A 15,072-nucleotide genomic window follows, 5' to 3' on the forward strand; every position below is an offset into this window, starting at 1 on the left:
AACGTGTATGGGGAACCTTTAGGGACTTTTTTTTTTTTAAACCCCACCACAATCTATATATTTAGTGTATAACTTCCTAGATCATCCTTGTTACTCAATAGACACAAATACAGAGAGTTCTTTGTCTGCAAATACAACATTCAACCAGAGTCAAGTGTCCCGTAAGGGGGATGCCAGTCTTGATAAATGTCCCTCTGTGTCTTTCCTGCCATTCACACCATCACCGCATTGTGCTTGTTTTTCTCAACAGGTCGGTCCCATTGTTGTACATGGGCGCTATGCCACCTAAAATGTAAGGGAGGAAAACAGAATCTGCACATTTCAATCCGAATAACCCCCTTTTATAATATCGCAAAACAGCAAGTTGCAGAGAAGTTTTTGGTCACCCAATTTTTTTCAAATATTTTCTATCATGTGCCATGTCGCCCCTACCCTATGCACCACACTGATACCTGGACACTGCACACACATTTATAAAGTAGTGCCCACAAGCAGCCATCACAGCCCGAGCTTAGCACGACTGGCGCACACGTAAGATCTGTCTGACCACAGGCTCCCACCATTCAGACCTGTTTGTCTTCCTAGCACATGTGCACGCACAATGCCCTCTTTACTTTGACCAAATGACCCCTATCTGAAAAGTTACAAAGGAAAAGAATCAATCACTGTCGTCTTATCGCCTCCCCCATGTCAATAAAATGTGGCAGCCTGTTTACAATCCCATTATTCCGAGGTTCTGTCATTCCCACACCCAAATTCCGGTGCCGTTCCCACTGCAGAGACCTTGTTAACAGAAAAAATAAAAAACACACACACACACGGAAAGCCCATACATGTATGTGCTATGCAGAGACCACCAAGATTCCTACAAGACCCCTAGGCACTAAACACACATGCAGATCTAAAAACCGCACCGCAGGTCAAGATTCCACTCTAGACAATCGGCGCAGTGCGGGAATTATTTTTTTTATCCCATCCACTTGGCTACTACTTTAAAGGGGTTGTCCGGGTTCAGGATTTAACCTGGACATAAGCTCCCCTTCACTCCTTTAGGCCTCATGCAAACGGCCATTGCCTGTATACAGTCAGTAAGGCTTGATTTAAATCATAGTTTTTTACATAAAGATTCATATTTGGACAATTTTTCTGTTGTACTTAGGAAGGAGAAAAATAATTACCTTAATAATAACAATTCAAATAGGATTTATTCAACTGAAAAAACAACATTACAGCAAGTTATTTGCTTGAACATCCATGTTTGTTGCAGTGTTTGCATTTTGCACGCATGCCTGCCTTACCGATAGGTAAAGGAACTTCATTAAAATATTGCCAAACTGGGTCTCTTTTACGGCCTGCTGCCATTATAGTTTTTTTCCTCCAAGGAAAGAATTTGATAAACCTCAGGTCATGCACACAAAAAGATGCAAAGACTTGTCTGTCTGTGGCTGTGCAGTACTGTGCTCAGAAAGTTTCACTTTCATTTCTAAAGTACTCCTTGTCTGCTTTTCCTCCTTACACTTAGTTTCACTTTCTTCTTGTGCAGATCTATTCCACTCCAAACAATCAGAAAAATATTGTTTATATTCTATTCACTGAACTTTAAACTTAGCACTGAAGGGGTTGATTCTGTATTCGGTTCGGTTTTTAGAAGTTAGGATTAAGATCTTTTTCTCAACTCTTTTCATGTTATAAATTCAGTTTTGAGAACTCCAAAATTAAACCAAGCATCTGTGATAATATCTTGTAGGCAGAGAAACTACCCAGTAATCTTACAAAAACCTCTGGAAGAGCATGACATTGTGAATGGATTAATGGAATTTAACAAAAAATTAAACATATACAGCCTTATTCTACATAATTAAAAAAAGTAATCTTTATTTCATAATGAAATAACCTTTGGATGGTAATATATTTTCCTCAAAAAGCATTTTATATAAAAAAAAAAATCAGATTTAAATAAAAAAAACGGATTTTTTTGATTTAAAAATAAAATAAAAAATCATTGATTTTTATCCACCCTGATACAGAGTGTCCGCAATAGACAGGCACCAGCCGTGTGCACCCCGCATCACGGATGCGGACCCATTCACCTGTGTGACCAGCACCTATCTTCAAAATAGGAGGTCCTGCCATCCCACCTGGCTTAAGTAGACGCTAGATCCAGGCAGACAATGAGTGAAGAGGTTCTTGTACGCGGCCCTTTCCATTCGCTATGACTTGCAGTTCTATAGCTCCAATACAAGACGCGTGTGGCCACCTCTTAAAAGGGCTGTCCCACCCCGGGCCAGCTTTTAATACAGGTTATTCCCATCTAGGCCATGAAACCCACAGATAGGACAACCCCTTCAATTCATTCTCCACTTGGATGTAGTGACCGGAGTAGGAACGGGAGATCTGGAGATATAGTTGTGGGTGCCTGACATTTCTATAGAAGCCAAGATGGGAATACTAATTTAAAGGGAACCTGTCACATTGAGCTGGAGGCAGCAGATTATAGAGCAGGAGGAGCTGAGCAGATTGATATATAGTTTTATAGGAAAATATTCATTAAAACCTGCAATTTATCAATTTCTATCTCCGCTTTGAAGACCAGGAGGAGGTCCTATCAGTGATTGACAGCTATGTGTGTATACAACGTCATAGAGGGAAGGCTGTCAAACACTGATAGGACCGCCTCCTGGTCTTCAAAGCGGAGATATAAATGGATAAATTACAGGTTTTACTGAATCTTTCCCCATAAAACTATATATCAATCTGCTCAGCTCCTCCTGCTCTATAACCTGCTGCCTGCAGATTACATTGCATTTTCATGGTGACGGGTTCCCTTTAAGTAATGAAGATAGTTTTACACTTACAGAAATTTGGCAGTGACCACAGACAAATCTGTTTACAGACAGACAAAAAATAAAAATAAGTTCATGCAAGACAATCCTTTCTACATGGTCACCCGGGCGTATAGCATACAACGGCGGGGTCTCCGCTCTGTATAGAAAGTACGCCATCTGCTGGTCAGTCACCATGGGAGCAAATACTGCGTCCTGACTGATAAATAGAATTTTTGGTGGAAAACCAAAGCTAGACATTTTCACACAACATACGTTTTTCACAGTCAAGGCGGAATTATTTCTCTCTTAGAGGCTCATGCACACAAACGTATTCGCTTTCCGTGTCCGTTCCTTTTGCGGACCCATTCATTTCAATGGGTCCGCAATTCAGTTTCCGTATGTCCGTTCCGCAAAAAAAAAATATGTCCTATTATCCTCTGCATTACAGACAAGGACAAAACTGTTCTATTAGGGGCTGGCAATTTCATTCTGCAAAATACGGAATGAACACAGACGTCATCCGTATTTTTTGCTGACAGCAAAATACATATGGTTGTGTGCATGAGCCCTTAGGGAGATGAAGTTTTTATAAAAACAGCACAAAATCTCAAAAAACATGAATGTAAGCACCAAGCAGGCTGATGCATCGTACCTACACTGACACATTAGCAAACTACCAGGGCAAGCAATAGAGTTGTTATATTCATATATGTAGCTGACAGAGGTTTGTCTAGATCGGCTATAAGCCTGCAGATGTTTGGTTCAGTGGATAAAGGGGGTCCAGGTACTGCCTCTGAAATACTGACACTAAAATGCAGCGACTAGGGCTGGGTTCACACACAGCTGTATTGTGCGACATTAAAGAGGACCTATCACATCCGTTTTAGCAACTACTTGCATTCCCCAAGTCATCTTTTCATATGACTATGTTGCGCTGTTCCTCTGTTACGCTGGGTTCAGACCTGAGCGTTCGCAATGGAGCGCTCTGTATGCGCGATTGTACGGGCGTTTGCAATCGCGCATACAGAGACAAGCGAACACCCACTGTCGCACGTTCCCGCTGAAGTCTATGGACGGGAACGCACGACAAGACGCCCCAAAGAAGCTCATGTACTTCTTGGGGCGTCGGGCGTTTTACAGCGCGATCGTACGCGCTGTAAAACGCTCAGGTGAGAACCATTCCCATAGGGAATCATTGGTTCTTGCCTGTTGAGCGTTTTACAGCGCGTGGGAACGCGCTGTAAAACGCTCAGGTCTGAACCCAGCCTTAGTCCTATGACAAGTTTATGAATAAATTGCCAACTTGGTCTTACCAGTTGGGTGCGTGCCCCTGCAATGTCTATCACTGGCAGTACTGATTGGACAGGGTTAGGCCTCTTTCACACAACCGTTTCCAAGACGGATCCAGCAAAAACGCAGATGTGAAAGGAGCCTTTATGCTAACTGACAATTTGGGCCCACGCGTACGGATCAGGGAAATCCCTCTGCAGTTCAGTCTGAAATATTTACTATCTACACACTGGATTGATGGAGTCTGACAGCCCCTGTTGTCCACCTGAAAATAGGGGTTTGTATGGCGTGTTGGCTGAGCATGCATGTTCGCTTGCCAAACAACTGTATGGGGAAACAGCTAATGAATACGGATAAAGGGAAAAAGCATACCCAAAGGGTCTGAATCACATGGAGGTCTAGTATGGGATGACAGTAGGCTACGGGGACCATAAGGGTCAAAGGTTTAAAAGTAATATAAGGAAGTATTACTTTACTGAGAGAGTAGTGGATGCATGGAATAGCCTTCCTGCAGAAGTGGTAGCGGCAAATACAGTGAAGGAGTTTAAGCATGCATGGGATAGGCATAAGGCCATCCTTCATATAAGATAGGGCCAGGGGCTATCCATAGTATTCAGTATATTGGGCAGAGTAGATGGGCCAAACGGTTCTTATCTGCCGACACATTCTAGGTTTCTATAATAGATCACCTTAGCACTGTGTGCATGCGTCCTTAGGCCGCTTTCTAAAGTCCATAATACAAGCGCATTTCTGCATCATGCGACGGTGGTATCGCAAGCGACGATGGGGACCTGGGATCAGCCGTTTCTTTAACTGGACAGAACGGACATTTCTGCTGGTGCAGGCGACGACTCTCCTCCTATCCACACGCGTGTAAGCCGTGCGTTATCCGCTGCTGCTACATACAACACATCAGGTTTCAAATCGTCGAATGCCTCCATAAAGGCAGCGCAAAAATCAACAATGGCTGAAGTCATAATTATGATCAAACAAGCCATATCGCCGAGCCCCAGAAGCGGCTGATGTAAGATATTTGCACTTGTCAATGATAGGGATGTGACCTCCACAGAACGAGCCATGGAAGAGGCTGTGCAGGATCAACAGATCACAGAGCAACAAATTAAAAGGGGGATCTCCAGGGTTCTGCAAACCAAGTGTCATCAGAAGTCTAATCACAACTTCTGCAAACTTCTAATATACTTTTCCTTTCCATTCCTCACAACCTTTTTACATTTCTGCTTGATCTGTGAGCCTACAGTCACGCCATCACGGCAGGACAACCTCTTACGAGAGGTCCCACAAGCCGAGCTGCACATCCACCTTCTTCAGCTCTATTGTAGGAGTAGAGCAGCCAAAATGTGGGATCTATCATATGACGGACGCCAATGGCGCAGACGGACTCCTGTGACTGCAAAGGGGTCCACCGAGTTTGTTATTTTACTGGACAAAAAGAGTGCTGCATGCTGTGCTATTCTGTCCGGCACCTAACCTTACATGTCAGAGCGAGTTTTCCTCCTGCCTCGGCAGGGCGAGTCTGAAAATATACAAGATTATTCATATTCAGTGATAGCTACCAGAGATCTTGAAACTAGTTAAAGGGGTTCTACGAGCTTTCTTGAAAATCTTGCCAAGTGCTGACCTGCGGATAGTCTGCTTTATCCCGCTGTCTCCGCTACGCTCATGGGACCACCAGGACTAGCTGCAGGCGCTTCCACTCGGGTCACCCCGTCTATGTATACAGTACATGCAGCTCAATAGGAACATTCGGGAACACACCCTGTCAGGACGTAAGAAGAAGGGGATAGGGGATGACTATTAGATAAGTGGGGGTTCTACCATTGGACCCCCATTGTTCATGAGGACAGGGGCCCCTGTACCCAGTGGAGCCTCACTGTTCATGAATGGAGTGACCAGTCAGATATGTGTGCAGCCCCTTCATTAACGGAAGTTACAAAAGACTGCCGAGTACAGCGCTCAGGTATCGCTCGAGCTCCCATAGGAATAAATGGAGCGGCTGTGCGCATGTCCGATCCGCCATACAATCATTCTGGGGGCTCCACTGGGTTCGGGGCCTCCCTTTTTGTGATAGGTGGGGGGTCCCACCCTTAGGACTCCCACCGATGTATTAGTTATCCCCTATCCTGTGGATATGGAATAATTTCATATATAACCGGAATACCCCCTTAACCTTTCTGTAGGCCACAATTCACGAGAATGTGGCCAAAACATTGTCCTTTTGGCATTAATTGGACCAGTATAGCGCTTTCTCAACTGTATTGGGAAAAGCACCTGACTGCGCTTCCCAACGCATAGGGCCACCGCTAAACCATACATAAAGGGTACAAGCCACGGCTGTGCAGTTTAGGTTTTTAATTAAAAAGGGTTTTCCAAGATTTTAATACTTATGACCTATCCCCTGTATTCCTCAGGATAGATCATCAGTATGTGATCGGTGGGGGTCCGACCCCCGGGACCCCCCCCCCCCCCAATCAGCTGTTTGAGAAGGTGGTGGCACTCATGCGACTGTGCTTGGCATGGCAGCTCAGCCCCATTTACTTCTATGGGGTTGAGCTGCGTCTAGGCCACGTGACCAATGACCACTGGCCTAGGAAAAGCTGAGAGAAGGCTGTACCGCTGCCTTCTCAAACACCTGATTGGTGGGGGTTTTGGACCCCCCCGATCACATACTGATGGACCTAGCATCAGCATTAAAGTCTCCAAAAATCCCTTTAAGGATAACTGTTATATTTTCACTCAAAATTCAATTTCATATATGTTGTTGCTGCTGTGGTGATAATCCATAATCACTAATTATTGTGTTCACATACCACTCGTTTAATATGATTCCGTCCATAGCAACCGCTCCTCACAAGACTTCTTTCTGATAATCTTCTAAAGATGGCTGCCGATGCCCTTACCCTGAGGCTAAGACCGCCCTAACTACCCAGAATTACTTAGGATCAACTCGGGAACGCGCAGCCTCATCCCAACCAATCGGCTTTTCCCACAGTTAAACACGCCCTCTTCCTCCTTGGCGCTTTATTTGTCCCTAGAGCGGGAATTACATCGCTCCTCCATCTTCTGTATATACAAGATAGGAGACGGAGGACACCTACCTGAAATGCCTGGGGGAGCAAAGAGCAAGCTGCAATCATTAGGTAATTCACTACCTAGTGAAAAGTATTGACTAGGGCACTAAAGGCGTACTTCGTGAGACCAAGCCAATTCGGTAGAGATGAGCGAATTTCCGCTTATGAAATTCATTTGCGATTCATTTACTGGTAAAAGCAGAATTGTGTTATGGATTCCGTTACCACGGACCAATAACGCAATTCTATGACGAAGTGCATAACGGAATACCTTTAGAGGCATTCAGTTATTCATTCCGTCATAATAGTAGTCTATGGCCTGCATAACGGATTCGTACAGTTTCCGTTACGCAGGAGAGGACTCCCCTGGATAACGGAAACGGGACGGATCCATTATGCAGCCCATAGACTTCTATGATGGAATGAATAACGGAATACCTCTAAAGGCATTCGTTATGCATTCCGTCATAGAGTTGCGTTATGATCCGTGGTAACAGAATCCATAACGCAATTCTGCTTTTACCAGGAAACTAATCTCAAACAAATTTCAAAATATGAAATTCGCTCATCTCTAGTTTTCGGCTTAGCAGTTACTGAATTATGCCGCAGATTTTCCACATGAAAATCTATACATAATACACACCATGTGCATGAAGCTATACGTGGTACACATTTGTTACTGTTTTTTTTTTAACCTATGGGTCACAGAAGCCTTCATCAGATGTGCACGCCCTGAGCGCACCGAGCGCACATGGAAATGTGTACAGTGCCGAACTTCCACAGACTTTAATGGACAGACCGGGTCAGAGACTGCATCCCCATCTATTAGGCTTATGTGACGTATAGTCGGAACATCCCTTTTATCCACTTTTACATAAAAGCCCTTTAACAGCCAATTTAGAAAATGCAAACAAAACAATAATGGCGCCATATACCGCATTCAACAGTAATATTAGTCACCGTTAGGGATGAGCGTACTTGTGTTTCAAGTTCAGCGTATCTAAGAATTCTGTTATGGATTCCGCTACAACAGATCATAACTTATGGTCCGTGGTAGCGGATGCCATAACGGAATTCTTAGATAATCCAAAACCTTGTACGCCGAACTTAAAAACACAAGTTCGCTCAACACTAGTCACTGTACAACGTATGGACATGGCACAACGTGGCAACTTTGGACCCGCAATGAAGATGTATCCAAAAATGGGCGAAAGCGGCGATCCTAGGAATGTACATGGCGGCACTATGCGCGCCCCACAACAGAGATGTCACAATATCCAGGTGTAAGCGCGCCACAATGACGCTCTCCAACCGCAGTTGACGCAAAAGTCACAGATACCTACGTCCACTTTTAATAGAGTCCAATTTATTATTACAAAGGGCGTAAATCGCTGAAGGCTCTCGTGGTCATAGCAAAAATAAGTGACACCAGCGCAGAGTATTTCCGACAAGTGTCACCACATTGTGTGATCCCCCCCAAAAAAAACATCACATGACTCAAACCATGCAACAAATGCATCTGTGACAGCCCAACCTGGCACAAACAGCCTGTGACATTTTGCCTGCCTGCTTCCCTTCTCCTTGCCAGGACTCCCAAGCTCTGTGCAGGAATGTGACTCCCTGCACCACTTACCTGGGGCTCCATACTGCCAGACGTACTGCTGGGGACAGCCATAGACAGCAGGAGAGACATCTTCATGTCCTGTTCCCTTTCTTGTCCCCGGCTCCAGTCCTTCCTGTGCGTGCTGCAACACAACAGCCCAACCAGCCCTGCAGCAGCAGCTCACAGCCCAGCGAGGCCACCTAACTTGGACCTTCACTAAAGCCTGGCAGAGCAGCACCGCCCACCTCCGTGACCGCAGGCGCTGATTGGTCGAAGGCGGGGGATGCAGTTTAAAGCTAACAAAGAGCGCCTCGCTGATTGGTGAAGAGCTGGATAGGAAGTGACCTGTGATTGGTTAGTGAACTGTCCGAGTTCTGCCGCCATATTGAAGGTGGCATAAGAGCTAGATGTTTTTCTTCGAACAGCGTTTTAAAAAAATTTTTTAAATGGTTTTATTAATAATTCCCTGGAGTGTGTTATGCTTTGTGAGTTCATAGGGAGAATATGTTGTCGCTGAGTCAATGCGTGCGTATAATGCTTCACCATCTTCTTTAGTACTGCGTTTAAGTCACATGCTGCGTTTTTGTCGCGGTTTGCCATGCGGTTTTGTAAGTAGGACAAGAAAAAAATTGTTATAAGAAGTCCAAAACATTAGATTCTAATACAGCCTCGATGTTTAATATATAGGGAGCAGTCAGGTTTTGTACAAGGCACCTCCAGGGCAGTTTTATCCGTTTATTTACACCAATAATTGACCTAATCTTATTCTAAGCATACCTGCCAACTCCACTGGAATGTTTGGGAGTTTCCCAGATAAAAAGGAAACCTTGGTTTCCTAGAAATGCTGGTAATAAGGCTACTTTCACACTGGAGTTTTGGTTTCCATTTGCGAGATGCGTTCAGGGCTCTCACAAGCGGTCCAAAACGGATCAGTTTTGCCCTTAATGCATTCTGAATGGGAAAGGATCCGCTCAGAATGCATCAGTTTGGCTCCGTTCCGTCTCCATTCCGCTTTGGAGCGTTTTTGTGTCAGTCTGATGAAACTAAGCCAAACATTTTCGGATCCGTTTTCCCTGACACAATATGGCACAATAGAAAACGGATCCATCCTCCATTGATTTTAATAGTGTTCAAGAGGGATCCGTTTTGGCCATGTTAAAGATAATACAAACTGATCCTGCGTTCGGTGCGGATCCGCACAGACCGATCAGCAGCGATAATGCAAACGCTTGTATCCCTTCAGAACGGATCCGTTTGCATTATTCTTTTTAAAAAAAGTCTAAGTGAAAACGGATCCGTCCCCATTGACTTACATTGTGTGTCAGGACGGATCCGTTTGGCTCCGCATCGTCAGTGTTTTGGTGTCCGCCTCAAAAGCGGAACAGAGACCAAAGCAGCCAAACTGATGCATTCTAAACGGATCCTTATCCATTCAGAATGTATTGGGGCTGAACTGATCCGTTTTGGGCCGCTTGTTAGAGCCCTGAAACGGATCTCACAAGCGGACCCAGAAACGCCAGTGTGAAAGTAGCCTTATCTGAATGGATGCGTTTGTGCAGATCCATGACAGATCCGCACTAAATGCGAGTTGTAAAGTAGCCCTGCACAGCTCGCCGCCATCACGAAATTGGCAAAGTATGTGATTAAAGCTATGTTCCCATAAAAAAGATTCAGAATGGAAATCTGCCTCTGGAGACCATATTTATGAAGAACCCAGAGCCATACGAAGGTACGGCAAAGTGGGCATTGCTGGTGGTGTATTCGGCCAACACCAGATTCAGGAAAGCAAATGATGTGAACACTTTATAAAGGTAAAGTATAGGATCTACGGTATATATAAACAAAATGCTACATTTACTATATACATATAAACAAGAGGCGCTTAGCAAATATATTTTGATCAAAAATATCTGTGCCCATCTGCGACAGCAAGGTGACCTCAGTCTGGATGGGAAACTATTTAAAGGGCATCTGTCAGCAGATTTGTGCCTATGACACTGGCTGACCTGTTACATGTGCACTTGGCAGCTGAAGGCATCTGTGTTGTTCACATGTTCATATGTGCCTGTATTGCTGAGAAAGATGAAGTTTTAATATATGCAAATTAGCCTCTAGGAGCAATGGGGGCGTTCCCATTACACCTAGAGGCTCAGCTCTCTCTGCAACTGCCGTGCCCTCTGCACTTTGATTGACAGGGCCAGGCAGTAAAGGGGAACATATTTTGTTTCCATGTCCGTTCCCTTTTTTGCGGCCCGTATGCGGAACCATTCAATTTAATGGGTCCGCAAAAAACAGAAATTACTTAGTGTGCATTCCATTTCCGTATGTCCACATGGCTGTTCCGCAAAAAAGATAGAACATGTTCTAGTCTTGTCCGTTTTGCGGACAAGGAGAGGCGTTGTTACAATGGATCCACAAAAATAACGGATGGAATACGGATGTCTCACGGACGTCATTTGTGTTTTTTGCGGATCTGTGTTTTGCAGATAACAAAATACAAACAAGATCACGTCTGTCCCTGACTTCTAAAGTCTTGTGCTGTGTATTTCAGTATCTGGTGTAGGAGCAGCGCAGGAAAGAGGTGCGCAGTACAGAAGAGGAGTACCAGCGACGCCCCCATTGCTCCTAGAGGCTCATTTGCATATAATAAAACATCATTTTCTCAGCAATGCGGGCACATAGGAACATGGGACCAACACAGACGCCTTCAGCTGCCAAGTGTCATCTCTATGCCATACATAAAGGAGTTTTCACCTGCATTCTTACTTTGTCTCGCAGGATGTGCTGATTAATCCTCTTTCGGTTCTTCGTTTTCGCAGTATACACGTGGAGGTACGGCTGCCTCCATGTTGGTTGCTGTATTACTGACTCATCCTTCCCACAGGCTGTATCACTAAACCTGTCTAATTAATATGCACATGAAAATGTGCTGCAAGCGAGTTGAATTTTTTGCGCTCGTCTCCATGAAAGCAGGCAAATTGTGGCGCAACTCACCGCTCAAAACAGAGACAGAAAAGTACGACGGTCCTGTGGTGGCGCAGAAATTAGACCAAAATTTGGCGCCAGATGAGGCGCACCTACATAACTAGGATGGAAATTAGGGAACTTCTGAATTTGTCTGGAAACTCCAAACAGGCGCAAAAACTGTTGGTAAATGAGACTTAAAAAATAAGGGCTCATGCAGACAAACGTTTTTTGCGTTCAGTATACTGGCCGTTTTTTTAGTTCAGTATGCGTTACTCATACTGAACCATTACTTTCAATGGGTCAGCAAAAAAAATGAAGTTTCTCCGTGTGCATTCCGTTTCCGTATTTCCGTTTCGTTTAAAGATAGAACATGTCCTATTATTGCCCGCAAATCACTTTCCGTGGCTCCATTCAAGTCAATGGGTCCGCAAAAAAAAAAAAACTGAACATATACGGAATGTACTCCGTATGTCTTCCGTATCCGTCTTCTGTTTTTGCGGAACCATCTATTGGAAATGTTATGCCCAGCCTAATTTTTTCTATGTAATTACTGTATACTGTATATGCCATATGGAAAAACGGAACGGAACCGGAAACACTACTGAAACAAAAAACGGATCCCGCAAAACACTCAAAAAAGTCATACGGTCGTGTGCATGAGCCCTAAGACAGTTGGAAACAGGCTTTTTACTCCTGAAAACAGGCAGCGCCACTTTAGTAAATGTGCCCAAGTGGGTACAGGCGCTGTCCGTGGAGAACACCGCACAAGTCCATGAGTCACTAGCAGTGTGAACAAGGCCTAAGATCACATAGAGGTATTCTCCCCTTGATGTACATATGTAATGTGCTTCTCAGGAGATTTTCTGTTAGGGCTCATGCACATAAACGTATTTCTTTCCATGGCCGTTCCGTTTTTTTTTTTTGCGGACCATATGCGGAACCATTTATTTCAGTGGGTCCGCAAAAAAAAACGGAAGGTACTCCATGTGTGTTCCATTTGCGTATTTCCGTTCCGCAAAGAAATAGAGCATGTCCTAGCATTGTCCGCATTACGGAGAAGGATAGTACCGTTCTATTAGGGGCCAGCTATTCCGTTCCGCAAAATACGGAATGCACACGGACCTCATCCGTATTTTTTGCAGACCGCAAAATATATATACGGTCGTGTGCATGAGCTCTTAAAGATTAGAAACCATTCAGCTTCTGTCGGAGATGTAGGACCTTCCTGCGCCACATTGATTGATATGACAATTGATATGTTGTTTTTTTGTGTGCGTCCGTTCCGTGCATTGGATACCGCAATGTATCTCAGCCCTGCATTGTATACAGCCGCTTCTTTCCGGTCCCTATAGCAACACATGTATCTGTCAATCATCCCTTGCACTATTCACTCCGTAAAGGTTAGAAGGGCCGGTGCAGCAGGGCAGGCGCGCGGAGAGTCCCGCTGGGCGTAGGCAGTTTGTTGACTTGCAGAAATCAGCTGACTTTGTTTAAAGGGACAGGATGTGGGAAGTCTTCTTCAGATATTTTGCTTTCCTATAAAGGGTTTTGCTGTGTGTAGACATAACACGCAGTGCCGGTCTACTTCCCTGACTACAGAAATCCGAACCGCCTGCTTATGAAGGCTTGTATTGTTTTTCAACTATTTTTCCTCAGTGTTGCTCAGGCCAAAAGCTGGAGTGACTGCGAAATACAAAAAGGCACAAATCAATCCGTTAGGCTACATTTATACGATAGCGAAAAAAAGTCAGTTTTTTTGGCCTCATGCACACGACCGTGCCGTTTTTTGCGGGCGCCAGCAATATAAATGCCTATTCTTGTCCGCAAATCGCGTACAAGAATAGGACATGTTATATTTTTTTGGCGGGGTCGCGGAACGGAGCCACGGATGTGGACAGCACACGGAGTGCTGTCCGCATCTTTTGCGGCTCCATTGAAATGAATGGGTCCGCATCCGAGCCGCCAAAACTGCGGCTCGGATGCGGACCCAAACAACGGCCGTGTGCATGAGACCTGAAAGGACATAAAAAAACTGACCCATTCAATTGTAAGGGGGCTGTCAATCGGTGAAAACTAACAAAACAGAACGGGGTAGATTTATCAAAACTGATCCAAAGGAAAACTGGTTTAGCTGCCCATAGCAACTAGAGATGAGCGAAGTATTGGACAATTCGATTAAAAAAAAATTAGCTTTGTGACGAATTACTTCATCGTGAAGCGCATTTCTTTGTAGTGGGTGCAATGACAGAGAATGGCGATTGTGCCACTCTGATGCCGCGTTCATAGCTGATTTCGGCATCTGAAAGCAATAATAGAGTGTAAAATATTTTTAAAATTTAAAGGGGTTATCCAATCCTATACAATGTCCACCCATATGCTGCCCCCCCCCCCCTCCACGCTGAATATACTTACCTAGCTCCCCGCTCCCTGCGCCGCTCCAGGTACCCGCACCGCCACTCCTGCTTCTTCCAGTGCGTGGATGAAAACATCCGAAGTCGCGGGAAGCGACAGCCAATAGCAGGCCGCGATGGGAGCGAGCCTTCCTAGCATCGTGGGTGACGCTAGGGAGGCTCGTTCCTGTCGCAGCCTGCTATTGGATTCCCCCCTTCCCCATCCCCGGATGTTTTAATCCACGCATGGGGAGAAGCAGCAGCGGTGGTGCGGGGACCAGGAATGGCGCGGGGAGCCAGGTAAGTATATTCAGCGTGGGGGGGGCCGGCATATATGAGGGGGATTTTTTTAGGATTGGATAACCCCTTTTAATAAAATTATACTAAGGCTCCATTCACACATTCGCAATTCCATTCCGCATTTTGCGGAACGGAATTAATGCGGACCCATACATTTCTATGGGGCCGCACGACCCCGATCGATATTGCGGACCCGCACTTCCGGGGGGTCCGCAAGTCCGATCCTGAAAAAAATAGAACATGTCCTATTCTTGTCCGCAATAGCAAACAAGAATAGGCATATTCTCTTAGTGCCGGCAATGTGCGGTCCGCAAAATGCGGAATGCACATTGACGCTGTCCATGTTTTGCGGATCCGCAAAACACACATGGATGTGTGAATGGACCCTAAGGGCTCGTTCAAACGAACGTTTTTTGAGTTCCGTATACGGGCCGTTTATTGCGTTCCGTATACGGTCCATATACGGAACCATTAATTTCAATGGGTCTGCAAAAAAACTGAATGTACTCCAGAAGCATTCCGTTTCCGTATGTCCGCAATTCCGTTCCGCTAGATTTTTAGTCTTGTCCGCAAATCACGGTCTGTGGCTCCATTCAAGTCAATGGGTC

General features: G+C 45.0%; 1 protein-coding gene across 1 annotated transcript in view; it reads right to left on the reverse strand.

Moving 5' to 3' along the window:
* WBP1L (WW domain binding protein 1 like) overlaps nt 1-9,046 on the reverse strand; it is a 67,889-nt gene extending 58,843 nt beyond the window's left edge. Inside the window, exon 1 of the mRNA XM_044297825.1 lies at nt 8,838-9,046. Coding sequence (XP_044153760.1) covers nt 8,838-8,903 — 66 coding nt within the window. The 5' untranslated portion in view covers nt 8,904-9,046. The remainder of the gene's footprint in view (nt 1-8,837) is intronic.
* Nucleotides 9,047-15,072: the final 6,026 nt, after the last annotated feature.

This window comes from Bufo gargarizans, chromosome 6 (genome assembly GCF_014858855.1).
Source record: "Bufo gargarizans isolate SCDJY-AF-19 chromosome 6, ASM1485885v1, whole genome shotgun sequence".
NCBI lineage: Eukaryota > Metazoa > Chordata > Amphibia > Anura > Bufonidae > Bufo > Bufo gargarizans.